We start from the raw sequence: 16,312 nt of genomic DNA, 5'->3' as shown, positions 1-16,312 counted from the left end.
GTACAACCGGTAAGGCTTGCATTGAAACTGTTTTTCTCTCAGTTGCTTTTAAGCTTCCCTGGGGAGGGCTGGGCAAGTCCCTGGCAGGACCCATCCCTGCCAGCTGTAACGCCAGTCACTGGGAACTGGGCTGAAAACCACCAGTTCATTTCCCAAATGGTGCGGGCAGTCACTGGGGCTTCTGTGGGACACCAGCCCAGCTCCACCACCTCTTTCCCCAGGGAGTCATAGCACCCACTCCACCATGCTGCCCATGTCGGAGTGTCTCTCTCAAGAGCCCCAGAACCAAGCCTGGGGACATCAGCCATCGCCACCCACAATCAAGCATCTTCCCTCGACACAGCCACAGTGCAAAATAGAGACCAGAGACTTGGGGTCACCTTAGATGGGGACCAGCAATACATTTGTGGGGGATGAGCATACTTCGGCTGCTCTGAAACCCCACTGGAGCCCCGGTGTGGGGCTGCCGATGCCCTTCCTTCACACGACCTCCGCCGTGCTGGCTACGTCTCTCCCCACTGCGAGTGCCAGGGGGAGTGTGAGAGGTACCTGGTGTTTCCTGGAGCAGGTGGTATCTGCTGCCATTCATCTTCCAGGGGCACTCAGCTCTGCGGGCAGGGCTAGGGGAATCTAGCCCTCCGACGGGGCCGTCCAGCCGGCAAGCGCCCTGTGGGCAGCCATGCCCGGAGCTGTGGCGGCAGGGACCTGCTAATCCCTTAATGCTGGTCACAATGAGATTTGATGGGGAACAGGAGTTCGTGCTGCAGAGCTGAAGGTTTTAAAGGGTTCTGGCTACTACCCGGAGGGGAATTATAAGGTGGCTCTGGGTTTGCACCCCACTGGCGGTGCCCACAGCAATGCCCGCTGCTTTCTGGGCCACCTTTCTGAGGTGCCCTCACCCTAGCCTCTGGCCTGCCACCAAGTTCCTGCAGGGCACAGGGAGCCCCACCACACGTGCAGCTGTGGAAGCTGCTCTGGAAAATGTGCCTGGGTGTATTTAACAGCAGGAGTGGGTCTGACTCCCTCCCTGGGGGGAGAGGCTGTCTGCTTTCACTTTAAAGTGTATCTGTATAAATACCCAGCACACCGTATCCTTGCCAAACAACCTTTGTCTTCCTCCCAGCCACCATCATGACAGGGGCTGGGACAATTGAGGGGGAAGCAGGGTAGCAGGCAGGGAGCTGTGCACATGCTGCTTCCCATCTTTGGGCAGCCCTGGGCTTTGTGTCCTGCAGAGCCCCAGGAGCATCTCCAGTAGCTCAAACCATCTGGGCATGCCACTGCCAGAGCTCTCCTGCGGGTTCCCGGGGGCCTGCCTGCTCTCTGCCAGTGCCCTCCTCTTCCCATCCTCTCCCAAGGAAAACAGGACCTGGGAACCTCTCAGGGCTGAGATTTGTTCATCGATTGTGCACACTGGTGCTGCTGCTGGGGAATGGGGAACGCCCTGTCCCAGGCAGCCCAAGATTTCAGCTAATGCCTTGTACTGCAGCCTGAGTGAGACAAGCCCAGCAGGAAGAAAAGGGATTTTATAACTGCCAGGCTACGAGAAACACCTCTCTGCCATCACAGCACTGTGCTCTCAGGTATTTGCCAGGAGATGAAGCTGCTGCAACACTCCCATAGATTCATTTGGCCCCAGGTTTGGCAGAGGGGAGTGCAGAGGCAGCTGAGAACCAAGATTTTTCTGGTCTGCAGGGAGAGTGTGTGGGCATGTGTGGCCCTGCTTAGCCCAGAGGAGGAAAATTAGGTGAAGGATTAGAATGGCACTTCACAGGGATTTCAGAGGTGCTGAATGCTGAAATGGAGAACTGGGCACCTTTGCAGCACAGCCTGGTGCTGCGCAGCTGTGGGCCTGACCAGGGCTGGGAGTGACCATGGCCCCGCTCAGCCTCTGTGCCCAGAGGATCTGACTGTAGAGCTAAGCCCATCTGAAACACCCCTTTTCCTGCACTTCCCTTCCTCCTTGGATGGCTTTCCTGCTGAGCCTGGGTCTGCTGCTTTGCTCATTCCTGCCCACCAGAGATGCCAAATCCCAAGTGCTGTCATGAAGGCACAAGTCTAGTGGAGAAAACCCCTTCCTAAACACTTCCCATCCTGCCTCCATGAGCCTCTCATCCCACCTGGGGCTGCCTGGGGTTCCTCTGAATTAATTTGGAGAGCACGTGGCTGCCAGCAGCATCCAGGAGGCTCCTGATGGGTCAGGGATAGGGAATGACCAGCCGGTCCATACCTTGGCTCTGTGCCCAGGCACGGGGTGCACTGGCAGTGGGGGCAGATGCTCAGTGTGCTGGCATGGAACAGGGAGCAGCACTGAGGGCAGGGCTGTACCTGAACTCTGCATAACCCCGTGATACCTCCCTTCACCCCTCTGTTTCCACACCGGTTCTAACGCCTGTAACAAGGAAACACACCCAGGTCAACAGAGATTTCTCCCAGACGGTGGCAGTCCCTGAGCACACACCCATGGACCAGCCGCGGGCAGCACCCAGCTCTGCTCCCACCAGGGTGTCCACGTGGTGGCAAAGCCACCACCTCCATCCCACCACCAGCGGGTTCTTGAAGGCAGCGGACTCCGGGCAGCATGGATCTGAGGCCCGGCGCTTTGTCCCATTGTCCCTCCTCATTCCACCTCTCATTTCCTGGTCCTGCCGATGGCAGGCTCTCTGCATGGGCTGTGCCCATCGGTGCCTTCCCTGCTCCTCCCTCCCAGCACACCTCGCCAGGCTGGGCCTGCCCATCCCCGATCCTGCTCATGAGCCACGGTGGCTGCAAGCGAGAGGCCGCACAGCTTGTTGGATGGGGACCTGCAGCATGGGCAGGGCTTTTTTCCATGGGGAAGTTATTTTTTTCACACTTTCTCCTGAGCTCCTCAGAGTTGCCCTATCCATTAACCTGAGACCCTGCCCAGCCTCACAGTCCATGGCCAAATTTTACATTAGCACCAGTGAATCCTCTTCCTGGGCTGCTGCTCTTCACTGGGGGTGGTGGGGTGGACCCTGCCAGGATGGACATGATGGAGCGGGATGTGGGACTTGCCCCATCAGCTGGAAAACGTGGGCAGGCTGGCATGCTGGAGATGAGGAGCATCAGCAGCTTCTTATCACGGGTCGTCAAGACTTTGGGGACCGTGCAGCAAAATGACGAGCTTTCCTTGGGAGCCAAGGAGCAGCGAGGTGGCCAAGTGTGTCAGGAGGAGCTGGGCTCTGCAGCCTCCATGAATGACGCTGGGCCATAAATGCAGTGTGGTGGCTGTCGATTATGTGTCAGCAAACACGTCGAGTGGGCTCGACTATTGATCCTGACCGTATAAAAGAGTGTTGTGGCACTTGTTCAGGTTTGCGCAGGTTTTACAGCTCTTGTTCTGAGAAGTGCCCATGTATTTGGTTTTGCTCCTTCCTTCAGGTCTATCTGTTGACATTGGCTCTCCTAACCAGAGCGTTGGGCCATGCCAGGAAGCTGAGTGTACCGCTCTCCCTGCATTTCCCACTTTCCCAGGGGTTATCGCCTATAAAATCTCGCACACGCCCATGGCTGGTACAGGCTTCTGGTGCAGAGGCAGGTGAAAGGTGCCCACTGGTCCTACACTGGTGGGTTTGGCTGCCCCACACTCAGTGGCAGGAGCTGAGCCACCCATCCTGGTAGATGAGTTTTAGGGTGGATGGGCAAAGCCGTGGGGAAGGTGCTACCTTGGGCAGCCTGGTGATGGATGAGCAAGGTGAGAGGTCTGTCAGGCTGTGATGAAAATTGGAGTGAAACCAGTTTGGCTGTCTGGAGAGGGAGAAACTGCCAGAGCTCCCTAAGCATCACCACAGAGGAGATGGCCCATGCCGGGAGGGCTGCTGTATTTCTATTGCCTACTTCCAGTCCTCTTCTCACCAGGAGATGCCAGAACCAGCCGAGCTCACAGGGTTGGGTCACCTTTGTGCTGGGGCTTGAACCCATGGTGCTGGTCCCCATTCACCCTTGTCACTGGGTTTTCTGGTACAGTGAGGACGCAGTTGGAGTCCCTTCAGTGGCTGCAGCATTTCGGGATAGGAAGTCAGGTCCAGCCATACAGAACCCCAACTTTCTGGAGCCAGCTTGTCTGCTCCTCAGATGCTGGTGCCTTTGCACAGCCGCTCGCTCTGCATGGACTGCTCCTCTTGTACCTATGGTGCATCATCCAGAGCCCACTGTTATTTCTTGCAGGATGCATTTCCTGAAGGAATTTGCTCAGTAATTTCTGTTGATGAAGCCTGGATGTGAGCCATTCCTTGGAGTAATTGCTTCTGGGACCCAGCTTAGCTCAGAAGTCCCAGTGGAATGTGGAGGCTCTGCCCAGCAGAGCTGTCAGCCCTGGCTTCACCATACAGCTGCTACCTTGAAATTTGCCTTCCATGAAAATTCTGCAACATTTGCCGTTTCCACAAACATTTCTGCCAGGAACCTTGTTTGTGTGAATATTTGAGGAAAGCAAACAGAGAAGGAGCCTGAACACAGAGAGTCATGGACATTTTTTTGCAGTCTTTGCCCTGTTCTAACCCCAAGCCTGCCAGCAGACACTTGAGGGAGTCCCCCTGCCCAGCATGCCCCTCAGCTCTGCCCTGTAAGCTGTCCTGACCCCCACTGCTGCCCCCAGCCCTGCTGCAACTACTGCTGCATTTAAAGGAGAATTGGCCAGCCCTCACTGTCTGCAGGACCACCACCCCTTGGCACTCACTTTAAATAAACAGGGTTTTAATGCTGTTTAAGAAATGTCAGCAGAAGACTATCACGATCATGTTCCTGTTACAGGTAACTCGCAGACCTACACCTGTCCTGCAGAGCTCAGAATAACTCTCAGGCACTCCTCAAACCCTCCCCAGCCTCGTGCAGCTCTTCTCCCAGAGCTGGAGTTCATTGCCCGCTGAGAACAGCCCACTGAGCTCACTCTCCCTTATAAAAATACCATCGTGTTTTCAAGCTGAGCCGAGGACAAGGGTGTGCTGCTGGCCTGATAAGCAGTCAGGGTGAGGCAGCTGCCTGGAACTCGCAGCCACCCCGGGACACTGAGTGGCATCCCTGCAGCCTGGCACGACACAGGGAGCATCCCCAGCTCGTCCCTAAGGAAACCTCTGCCAGCAGCAGCACCCAGGGTCAGACCAGGGAGGCTAGAGCTGGGACTGTCCCTTTTGTGTCCTATCTAAATACTAGTGCTTAGCCCTGGGTCCAGCAAGACCCTGCTCAGCCATTCCTTGCCCTGCTAAGTGCTGGCCCTGACAGCACCGATGTTACAGCCACCCCAGCAGCCGGCAGGGATGTTGGGAATGAGGACAGGGAAGGGTGTTGTACCAGGTCCCCAGCAGCCTCCAGGCCATGGACCTGGAGCCCAGGGAATAGACAGAGGTATGACATAGCAGCTGCCATGAGAAACCAAGAGGATCGAGCTCAGTTTGGGTCATGTCTAGGGGAAACTTTTAGAAAATTAGATCTATATGGCAATGAAAAGTAATTGCTCCACAGTGAAAAGTAAAAATACTGAGAAATTCTGCCCCCTCTTACGTTCTTCAGCTGAAACTATTCACCACATCTGACCGAAGTGCCTGAGCAGCTCTGACGTCTCGCATTTTTCAGCTAATTTCCAAAGCTGCTTTGCAGAGCTGCCCCTGATCATGCGCCGGGCTGTGCTGTAACCACCAGCCCTGGGGTTCCCCAGCCCTGAGAGCTGCTCCCAAAATACAAATGAGCGGTGCTGCCTGTGCAGGGATTGAGGGCAATTGCCTGGGTTGTCCCCAAGTCTCATATGTGAGGATGAAGGTGGAGCCAGGGGCTTGTCATCTCCTTTCTGGCTGGGAGAGGACCATCCCACCACCCGTTCTCCACCCCATACCCTCTCACACACCAATTTATAGCCTCCTCCAGGGATTTAGCACCAGCACACCTGGAGAGCCCTTCCCAGCTCACAGCCTACCCTCAGCAGGTGCTGGTGAGGATGCTGAAAGTTCACCCCAGCCCCATGACTCTCTAGGAGTGGTAGCATCACCTCCTTCTTGCCCAGAGACCCATGCAGGGCGCTGGGGACAGGACACTGTTGTGACTGCCAGGCAAGGCATCCTCTAAGCCCCTTACACAGACTACAGGCATTAGAAGCAAATCTTTCCACCAGTCAAAGGAAATTGAAAGTAGCTGTATTGCCCTAACGAGGCTGAGGGCTTGTCCAGGGGTCCCTGGTGTGCAGTGCTGGTGGGATGGCCCATCTGCCAAGGGCCACGAGCGCAGTGCTGGCAGCCAGGGCTGGGGCTCAGTGCCCACACCGCTGCGTGGAGCACCCCGTGCTTTGCCAGGGGTTAAACTTCCAGTGACACTGGGAATGGTTCGGCCACCACGTTGACATCTGCCCCACGGCGCATCCCAGCTGCTGTGCCCAACCTGCCACCCAGCCCGACCCGGCCCCACGGCGCTGCCGGCTCCCCATCCCCTCCAGCCCTTCCTCGCCTCCATTTGGGTAACTTTTTCACCCATTTAATGTTGAGGACTCCCCTCCTTCTGCCAACACTCTCGGTTTCCTCTTGCTTTGGTCTGGGAGGCCCTTCTTGCTTTTTATCCTCAATATTTCTGTCTCTCTCCCTTGCAAGGCCCCAGGCTGGGCAGCCCCAGGCTCACAGGCAGTGGGTGCCGGCCCCCGTGCCGTTATTTGGCCATGGGAGCAGATGGGGAGAGCGGCCACAGGTGGGATGTGCAGAGATTCTTCCTCTGACACCCCGTGAGAAAATCAGGATTTAACCCAAAATTTAAAAAATCAGGAGAACATTTAACAGCAGGAAGATTTGCCTGTCTGTGCTTAAGGTCACCAATGTGCCAGCTACAAGTGAGCAGAACTTAATCATAAGTGATTAAAGAGCTTGTTCAGCTCCTTGGGTTGCATCTGTCAGGCAAAGCCTGCTGCTTGCTGCAGAAATGAGCCTGGCTTTATGTCCCAGGGCAGAGTAGAGGACAAGGATACCCTGGCTTTGGGACACCCAGACCCAGCCACCCTGCACTGCTGTGTCCCCCAGACAGGAACATCCCTTGAGCCTCCTCTTCTCCTGCAAATGAGGCACAAGCCAGTCCCTGCAAGCTCAGCTCGGTGGGTCAAGGAACCATCTCCCCACCAGCAGCAGAGAGGGATGAGTGTCCTTCTTGTACAGCGTCTCCCTCGGGGCTTCTGCCTGGAAGATGCTCAGCACCTCCAGGCCAGCCCACAGAGGTGCCCCCCCCCACCCCCCCGACACCCCGAATTCCATCCTCCCTGCACCTACAGGGGCATCTAGCCTTGGTTTTACCCGTTCACAGGCAGCCTTCACTGCACAGCTGCTTGCACATTGTCCAAGCAGTATCAGCTGGATGCAAACCCAAACCTGCACTGAACAGACCAAAAACTCAGCATTTGTCTGAATCCAGCCTTTTGAGAGGCCCTTGTGGTGCTGCTGCTGGCTCCTGCGGCTCTGAGCTGCAGGTGATGGGAGCTCCTCCAGACACACAGCTCCTGGGGTCCTGGGACATGAAAACAAGTGACCCCATCAGAACAGGCTAAAGCTCAGCACTCCATAACTCCTTGACTGCTCCAGCTTGGTCCACCAATGCTGTTGCTGACTCTATGCCATTCCTACATGTTTTCCTTGCAGTGGGCTGTGGACCCACCAAAAAGCTGACGAGCCCCACATCCTACCATGGTTCATCATGGGATCACATGAGACAATTTTGAATCAAGTCTGGAGAGTGCAGAAGTGCTGGGGTAAGGAGCCATGAAGCCTCGCAGCCTGGATGCCCAGCACAGGGGCAGGTCAGGGTTGGAGCTGGTACCCACAGGAGGCTGTGGGCCTGGAGCAGGAGAAGCCACCACCCAGAGTGAGCAAAACGTGAGGAGGTGGCCTGGGAGCCCTGTGAGTCCTCCTGGGACCTGGCTGCAGTACATGTGGCTGCTGGAGCCTGGGCTAGTGGAGCTGTGTGTGTGCAAGAGTGGGGTGTGGTAAAGGAGAAAAGGAGCAGGACGTGAAAAATACAGCGAGAGGCAAGGTAGCATGATGGGGAGTGATGGAGTGTGATGGAGGGTGATGGAGAGACAGAGGAAGTGATGGAGAGCGAAAAGGAAGTGAAGGAGAGCCGTGGGGTGTGATGGAGAGCAAGGGGAAGTGATGAAGAACCTTGTAACTGTGAAACTTCATCTGTTGGAGCCTCACTCCGCACCCTGGCCATGCCCATGGATCTGGGGCTCCCAGGTGGCATGGGGATGAAGCAGCACCAGCCCCTCACCATGCAGGGAAGCTGCAGCATGGGCACAGCTGGACTCCCCCAAGGATAACAGCAGGATGATGACAGCCCAGGCAGGGGACCTGTCCTGGGGAACACTGTGTGCATTTGTTGGCATCTGTCATGGCCAAAGGAGCTGCAGTGAAGGGTTGCCCAGGGCTGGCACCTGCTGTGCCACACAGGGAGCATGGGCACAGGCCTGGTGGGCATCTCCCTGTGTCTGGAGCACGCCGGGCAATGGGGATTGCCCTGTTCTGTGTGCTGCAGGGGCTGGAGGCTGCCATTCATCCAGGCACCATGCTCCCTGTGGGGAAACCTGCCCGGCACTAACACCAGACCAGCCCTGGCCCTCAGCAAGAGCGGCAGCGCTGGCAGATGCCCACTGCACCCACTGCTCAGCCCGGGCATGCCACAGGCGTCCTGCAGCCTCTGCGTGGGGGTGGGGGGGGGGGCTGGGTGTGCTGAGGCAGCACGTCACCTCCTTCCTAAACTGCTGTCAGGGTGCTGCCAGCCCTGCAGCAGCCCCTCTGCCAGCAGGTCAGACAGCTCTGCTCCCTCGGGCACGTGCCTCCTTCTTCGAGCCAAGGAGAGAAAATACATAGATATGGATTTATATCGTATCGAAACCAATCGGGGACCCTTCTTCTGCCTCCATCTCCTGCCTTGGCAGGTGTCTGAGCTGGCGGGGAGGGCCCGGCAGCGCGGCGGAGCCGGGGTGCAGGGCCGGGGGTCGCTGCCCGCTCCCAGCCCCTCTCCCCGCGAGCGACGCCGGGGCGGCAGCGCGGGCGATGGAAACGCTGTACTCACCATATGGAGCCTCCATCTTTGCGCTTAGCTGGGTGCTTACATTGACCATGTCTCGCCGGCTACTGCTATGGGGACTTGGGGCGAAAACCAGAGGAAGTGGAGGAATAAAAAAGAAATCTAAATAAATAAATAAATAAAAAAATGTCTTTCACCAAGGAACTAGGTGAAGGTAGGAGGGAGCGCGGAGAGGCAGGGCAAGGGAACCTGCCTCTCCTGTTATCTTATTGATTCGCTTAATCAGGGCTAATGTGGGTGGAGATGTTAAATAGTAACCAAGCTCTTATGGAAACCAATCTGCAAGGTGCCGTTGCTGTAGCTATAGTAACTGCTGCCAAGCTAGAAACTCAAACATGGCTTTTACTGGACACTTTTGGGGCTCCCATTTCCACCTGGTGGCAAGGCTGGGGCAGCCCTGGGATGGGGTTCACCCACAGCTGGAGGGGGGTTACAGGTCAGCCGCCTCCGGCTCCGCAGTGCCCCGGGTGCTGCCAGTGTTTGTGCTGTCACCCATCTGCAATGGGAAAGCAACAGCTCAGCCTGCCTACGGCCAAGGGCAGACACCCCATGGGGGGCCAGGGGATGCTCTGTGGTGCTGGTACACACTGGTACAGGCAGAGCAGAGCCTGGCTGGAGCACAAGGGGTGAAACGTCCCAGCCGTGGGTCAGGACTTGTCCCCTCGCAGCAAAACCAGAGGGGTCACTTGGGGACAGGGAGCAGTGGGGATGTGGTGGTGGGATGCAGGGTGGTACCCTGAGCATGGGGCCAGGGCACAGGGCATTTGTGGCAAATCACTGTCTCCCTCTGCTCTCCAAAGCAGGGGGGCTCATGAGGTGCCACGGCCACTAAAACATCCATGCCCTGTCCTGGACTGCAGCGCCCAGGAGGCATGCAGATGGGGTCTCCAACCTTGGGGCAGAGCCCTGTGTCACTGGTGATTCTGTGTCAGGAGCTCTGGGGGTGCACTGAGGCAGCGGGGTGTGTGTAAGAGATGTTGAGATGGCATCAAATATATGAGGAATCCAGAGCTGGGGCTGAGAAAGTGATCAGCACAGTGTGTCCCGTGTGTATCAGAAGGGACTAGGCTGGGAGAGGCATTGAGGGGTCCCTGCCAGTTCTAGGACCCCCAGCACCCTGGTTATCAAAGCCCTGCAGCCCTAAGGAGACACCTTCTCCTCTGGGTGGGAAAGCACATCCCAAGGGAGCGTGCAGCAGGATTGGGCATGAGCAGGCAGGAGGCTGCCAGGACATGCTGGGCTTTGGCATGGAAATCCGGAGCTCAGGGCTCAGATCCAAGGCCTGGAAATTTGGGGACCCCTGAGTTTTCTGAGTGCTGAGAGGTCTTAGAGAGGGAGGGGCTGTGGTTAACGGGGTGCTCAGTAGCATTGACGTGAGGCAGGGCAGTGGAGTGGCTTGGGGCAGCCTGGGTGGGACAGGAAGCTCGTGGCCCTCCAGCATCATCATCACCAGGTGTCCCAGCAGTGCTGGCTTCTCCCACACGATGGAGCAAAGCGCCCGGGCATCTCCTGCAGAGTGGTCATGCCGAGGGCTTCTGCACCCCTTCGCTGTTTACCCCCAAAACCAAAGCAAAGGCACCCAGCTCGGGGTTACCCCAAGGCTCCAGGCTGCGAGTGAGGGAGAACGGACACGAGCATGGGGGTCTCCAGGCTGCTTTATTGGGGGACTTGGAGCTGGGGGCTCTGTGGCCTGTCAAAGAATGGGGGCACACTTAGAGCTCCCCACTTCTCCTCTAGCCACTCACCATGAGGGAACCTCTTGGTATTCACTTACACCAGCCTCTGCCTTAGCACAGGTGGAGGGCAGTGGGGAAAGCCCCCCCCATGCCTGTGGGGACCATGCCAGCCAGCCCTGCTCCCTCTGAGCATCCCTGAACTGTCCCTATTTCAGGTAACAGGGATCTGAACCATTCCTATTTCCCCCAAAGTGGGAAGCAGCCGGACGACGCAAGCACTGCTGGAGAGATGTGTTCAAAAAGCAGCCTCCTACATGGCGCTAGGGATGAAGCAGGTGGGACAGCCAGGCTGCAGGGGGGTGGGCAGGGTCATAAATAATTCTGGTTCACCCGTCCCCATTCCCTGGGGCTTCCTTGTGGGGCTGCTGCAGCCCTAGAACCAGCTGACTTGGTTGGATTTGAGTCCGGCGAAGCACATGTTGTTGGAGCAGCCCCCGCCGTAGGTTGGGGGGCAGGCTGAGCACGGCCTCCCCACCTTGTACGGCGCTTCTCCCAGCCAGTTGCCCCTAAAAAAAGAGGAGGGCATCACCTCTGATTGCCATCGCCTCACTGCCAACACCAGAGCAGGCAGCCAAGTGGGAGGACAGCACGGGGTGGGGGGGACTTCCCTCCATGCACTTACTTGATGGCGTAGTTGCAGACGAGGAGGACAGCGTGTCGCCACGTGCTGCCCCACACCTGCACGTTGGCGCAGGTGCTGAGGGCGCAGCCCAGGCGGCTGGAGGATGCCCACACCATCTGTGCCAGGACAGAGAACAGGAGCTGTTGGCGATTGTCTGGCCCAGGCATCCCAAGTCTGGTCACCCTGGGAGCCCAGCACAGGGCACCATCCCACCAGTGGCTCACATCCCGCCTGGCCGAACTCCTCAGGCAGGATGCTGTGTGCACCACGTGCGGTGCTTTGTACCCAGAGGGTGATTTCTCACTGTCCCTCTTCTGCCTGCTACCTGGAGCTGCCTTGCCAGGCTCACTTAAGCAAGCAGCAGAGTCCTGGTTACTTCCCCAACTTAACCGAATTAGTTCTCAAACCTCACCCCAAATCATTGCTGGCAGCTCACTCTGCACACAGGGAGGTGAAACAGAACCAGAAATTCCTCCTAAAGCCTCTCCAGGGTTGATTTCTTCTTTAAAAATGTATCCTGCCCATTTGCAACCTGGAGCATCCCCACGGATGAGTCACACAGGGATGCAGATGCTCGGGCCGGAGCCATGCGGAGGTGGTAGGTAAGGGCTGGCACAGACCCCTGGGCATGGGAGCAGAGGGAGGTTTTCCACCTTGTGCCAACCAGGCTGCTGGTGGATGTGTCAGGGGATGAAGGGAGATGAAGGAGCTGCATTCCTGGGGAGCTGGACACAGCTGGGCACTATAAAGCTGCTCCATCACAGAGAGGATTCATGCTTGGCAAAAGCAGAAGGGGGTGAGTTTTTTCCTCTCTTCACCACCATTGAGGTACCAGTGGGTAATAAGGGGGAAAAGGCTAAAGCAGGAAAAAAGCTTTAAACACCCCAAAACCTCCCAGCCAACAGGCCAGAAAGTCCCAGCTCCACTTAGTGGGCTGTGAGCCCCTGGGACCCCCATGCAAGCAGCCCAATTCCCATGGGTGTCTAGGGTGGGAGGGCACTGCTGCCTGCTCCCAGCACTGCTGCCTGATTTGAAGCAGCTTCCATCCCAGATCCCAGCTGCTACTGGAAGGGCTGCTCACTGCACAGGGTTCTGCAGCAGCCCGAGGCACAGGGAGCTGCCTCCCAGTTTGCAGCCAGGCCCCGGGGAGGGGGCTGTGGGGGGGCTGTGGTGCTCACCTGTGTGTAGTGGCTGCAGACAGAGCCCCTGCATTTGGAGGGGCAGCGGGGGTTGCACTCACGGGGGTGGGGGAAGGAGTAGTGCTGCTTCTCCTGGTGCCACGATTTCACCATGTCCACGACAGAGCGGTACCTGCAAACAGTGCTGTGTGTAAGGCTGATTTCCTCCACCTCAGAGGTTGTGGGTGAGGGAGAGGATGAGGAGGAAGGCTTCATGTAGAGGGAATGAAGGGAGAGGAGCGGGATGGGGCAGGGGCAGTAATGCCCTTGTGCCAAGCTCACTTGTGCCCAAGGGTAGAAGACCTGGTCCTTGCTGGAGGCACCTGAGTGCTCAGCTACATGGTGGGCATCCAGAACCACATCCCCCCGTTCTGTGTGCCCAGCAGAGAGAGGATTAATGCCATTGTCCCAAAATGTTTTCCCACATTTACCCTGCTGTAAGAACTCACACCTCCTCCTCCACCCGGGGCCTTGATGTGCCTCTTGGTTGCATCTCAGTCTCTGCAACCCCAGCTGAGAACCTCTCTGCTCCTTGACCGAGGGGCTACTACTGCTGCTCATCCTCCTCCAGCATTGTGGAGTGCAGGGGGTTGTTCTCCAGGAACCTGCTCCACCCCTGGGGCACTCACCTGCCCGAGTGGATGGAGAGGTTCTGCCCCACATATTTCATCAGCTGGGGGGGGCCGTGGTCCCACAGGCAGCGCGCAGCCCACGCCTCCGCTGCCCTGGCCAGCTGCTCGTCCCACACCTGGCCAGGAGAAAGGAAAAGGGCAGGCAGGGATTTTGGGTGCCCAGAGGAGGGAAGAGGAGAAACCCACTCCCTTGTGCTCAGAGGAGGTTTCTGAGGACCCATGAGTGTCCAAATAACCTGACTCACACATGAGGCTGAGAAAGCCCAGGGAAAGCAGGAGCGATGAACCACCCCAGCTGCCCATCACAGCTCCTGGGCATGGAGGGTGCCCACTGTCCTGGAACAGCACGGATGCCCTGGAGCAGTGCAAGCGCAGTGTATGTGATTCCCCTCAGGAATGAGCTCCTTCTGCAGGTGCTGAGCTCAGGGGTGAAACCCTGCAGCGCTGCGCTGCTGCTGCAGCTCACAGCCACCCCCGGTCCTCTACTGCAGCCCTGGTTGGAGACAACCGGTGAGGACAGCTGGTTCCTTCATACATTATTTAAAGGTTCCTCACCCATCCCGAACTGCTTTGAGGAGATGCCTGGGAGAGTTATTTTGGAAGGCAGGAATTAAGCCATGCCTGGATGCTTCCAGGCACATCTGACCTGCTCTGGTACCCAGCAAGCCAGGCTGCCACCTGTGTCTCCCAAACCAGCATCCAGGGACCACCCAGCCACTGCATGGGAGCTCCAGTTCCCTCCCTGGGAGCAGGGCAGCACATGGCACCTCCTGCCCCAAGGGTCCCACCCTGTGCTGACTGAAATCCCTCTTCTTGGTGGCTTCCCATTTCTCCTCCTCTTAGAGCGTGGGAGCCCCAAGCAGGATGGAGACAACCTGGGGAACACTCTGCCCAGGGTGACCCTCATCCAGAGCTGCCCAACCTGGTGCAGCTGCACAGCTCCTCTCTGCCTCCTGAATGGAGGAGGGGGTGTCTTTTCCTAGGGCTGGCATCCCTGGGCACACTCACACACCAGCTCCTGGGGGATCTTGGAGCTCAGGACAGGACCATCCCTCCAGGCTGCAGTTAGGGGAGAATCCCACCTTGATTCTGGGTTGTGACCTGTGCTTTTTATCACCTCCCTGCCCCTACTGCTCTCTCTGCAGCTTGGCTGGATGGATCCTGCCATCCCACAGCCAGCAAGCCCCCTGATGTCCCAGATGTGGGACCAGGGTTTCTAAATCTACCCTCGGGTGGAAACATCTCTGTGCTGGGACTCTGTGTCCCCTTCACTGACGCTGCATGGGTCTGCCCTGCACCAGAGATGCGAAATATGCCCCGAGACAGGAGTTCCCTCCAAATCCAGGATCCCCATGTTGGGTGCCCATGTCACGGATGAACCCCTCGACCCCACCACAGCAGCCCAGAGCCGTGGACCCAAAGCCACCCTGCCAGGACCCGACTCACCATATACTCCATGTTGGCAGCAGGGGGAGAAACTTGTGCCCGCACTTGGTTGTGATAGTCCAAAATGACACTCATGTCACGGGGGGAGAGGTATCGCTTCCGGCGGCTCCGGGGGACCCCCGCACCCCACATCAGGCCCATGGCTCTGTCCCCGGAGGGAGACAGGAGCTCAGTGGCATTGGGCAGCAGGAAGGAGCTGGACTGCTGCGTCGCCCAGAAGCCCAGGGCAGTGAGGTACAGGTGCAAGTGGAGCACGGTCATGCTCGCCCAGCCGGCGGGATCGGCCAGTCGCTTCCCACTCCCCTATGGAGTTAAGCAAGAACAAGGTGGGTCACTGGTTCCCTCTGCCAGCCCGTGGATCTAGGAGAGAAAACAACACAGGCACTGCTCAGGTTTGCAGTTCACATGTAAACACCACTTCCCAAAATCAGAGGGAAAGAAATTTGCTTCCTTTTCAAGATAAATCTTTAAAATCAGTCTCTTGGGTAACCCCATTTATCCCAGCGAGTTCCCCGGGACAGGCAGGGAGGTGCCTGGGGTATTGTTTTCATTGTTTCTTTAAAAAAGAAGAAGAACAAAAGGTACGAAACTCTCCCCCGTGTTGTCACTTGTCACACGTACCTGCCAGGCAGGGGCTCTTTAGGAGCATGCCGAGATACTCGCTGCAGCCGCCTGCCTTGGAACTCCCCAGGCGTTTGGTGTGTTGAGTAGATCCCCAGCACAAAAGGCAATGTCACACAGATAAAGAAGCGCAGGGCGAAGTTTAAAAGCATCAGCGAGAAATCCTAACGACTCTTTATCTCAGGGAAAGAAAAATAAACCACTGCAAAAGCAGAATAATATTCTTTTTTTCAAAAACTAAAAAAAAAAAGGGGGGGGAAAGCGCTGAAATATCTCCTCATCAGCCAGCACACCTCCCAGCATCCCTGCCAGCGCTTCCCCGCAGCAGCGGGGAGGATGTTCCCCCGACTACGTACCTTGAGGACTGAGCCAAGAGCAGCTGAGCTCGGCGGCGGCGGCCGGTGGTGGGATTGACCTTTGCAAACAACCTGCTGGGGCAGCTGCGGGGTGGAGGTTGAGCCTAGTGCTGCCGGAGCGCCCGCCGCAGCATCTGACGCCAAATCTGCATCTTAACTCTTCCCCCAGGGAACGTCCCGAAGTTTGGAGAGAGCCCTGCTAGGAGATTTATAGGCTGGTGGATGCATCCGCGCGCACAGGCGCGCACGCAGGCACGCGGAGCCCCGCACGGTGCCGGCGGGGGGGAAGCCAGCAGAGCCTGGGGCTTTGATTGCGAGCTACCTATGGGGAGAGATTCCCAGAATCGTCTCTCCCACTGTTTGCACCACCCCCCCCCCCCCCCCCCCCCCCCCCAGCTGGGGAGCGTCTGGCGGCCCTGGGTAGGGGAGAGAATCCAGGTCGGCGAGGGACGTGCAGGGGTTTTTGGTGTGAGCTGAGCGGGTGGCACTGATGTCCTATGGCTGGGAGAGGAACTGGTGACCACACGTTCCCCTGGGCCAGCAGCTCTCCCCGTTAGGAATGAGGACCCTTACTAGGCAGGTTACCCAAGGACCATGGTTTGCCACATCCCCACCACTGACCTGGGCTGCTGGTGCCTGGTCAGGGGCATCT

At 57.6% G+C, this 16,312-nt stretch overlaps 2 protein-coding genes across 2 annotated transcripts in view; both read right to left on the bottom strand.

Moving 5' to 3' along the window:
• Window positions 1-9,742, bottom strand: part of HNF4A (hepatocyte nuclear factor 4 alpha) — a gene marked incomplete at its 3' end in the record, with an annotated part of 36,163 nt that extends 26,421 nt beyond the window's left edge. The window contains exon 1 of the mRNA XM_084271716.1: window positions 9,055-9,742. Coding sequence (XP_084127842.1) covers window positions 9,055-9,103 — 49 coding nt within the window. The 5' untranslated portion in view covers window positions 9,104-9,742. The remainder of the gene's footprint in view (window positions 1-9,054) is intronic.
• A 1,436-nt stretch (window positions 9,743-11,178) lies between these two features.
• On the bottom strand, window positions 11,179-15,941 carry R3HDML (R3H domain containing like; the record flags this gene model as incomplete). Its single annotated transcript, XM_084271353.1, has 5 exons — window positions 14,684-15,941; window positions 13,235-13,353; window positions 12,606-12,738; window positions 11,428-11,543; window positions 11,179-11,311 (listed from the first exon to the last, which is right to left on the bottom strand). Exons 1-5 carry the CDS (start codon window positions 14,942-14,944, stop codon window positions 11,179-11,181), a joined length of 762 nt encoding a protein of 253 aa, XP_084127479.1. The 5' UTR covers window positions 14,945-15,941.
• Window positions 15,942-16,312: the final 371 nt, after the last annotated feature.

The sequence above is a fragment of the Gallinula chloropus genome (genome assembly GCF_964237585.1).
Source record: "Gallinula chloropus genome assembly, chromosome: 16".
In the NCBI taxonomy this organism is placed as follows: domain Eukaryota; kingdom Metazoa; phylum Chordata; class Aves; order Gruiformes; family Rallidae; genus Gallinula; species Gallinula chloropus.
Note: the sequence above shows the minus strand (reverse complement) of the source record. Positions and strands in the feature narration are given on the sequence as shown.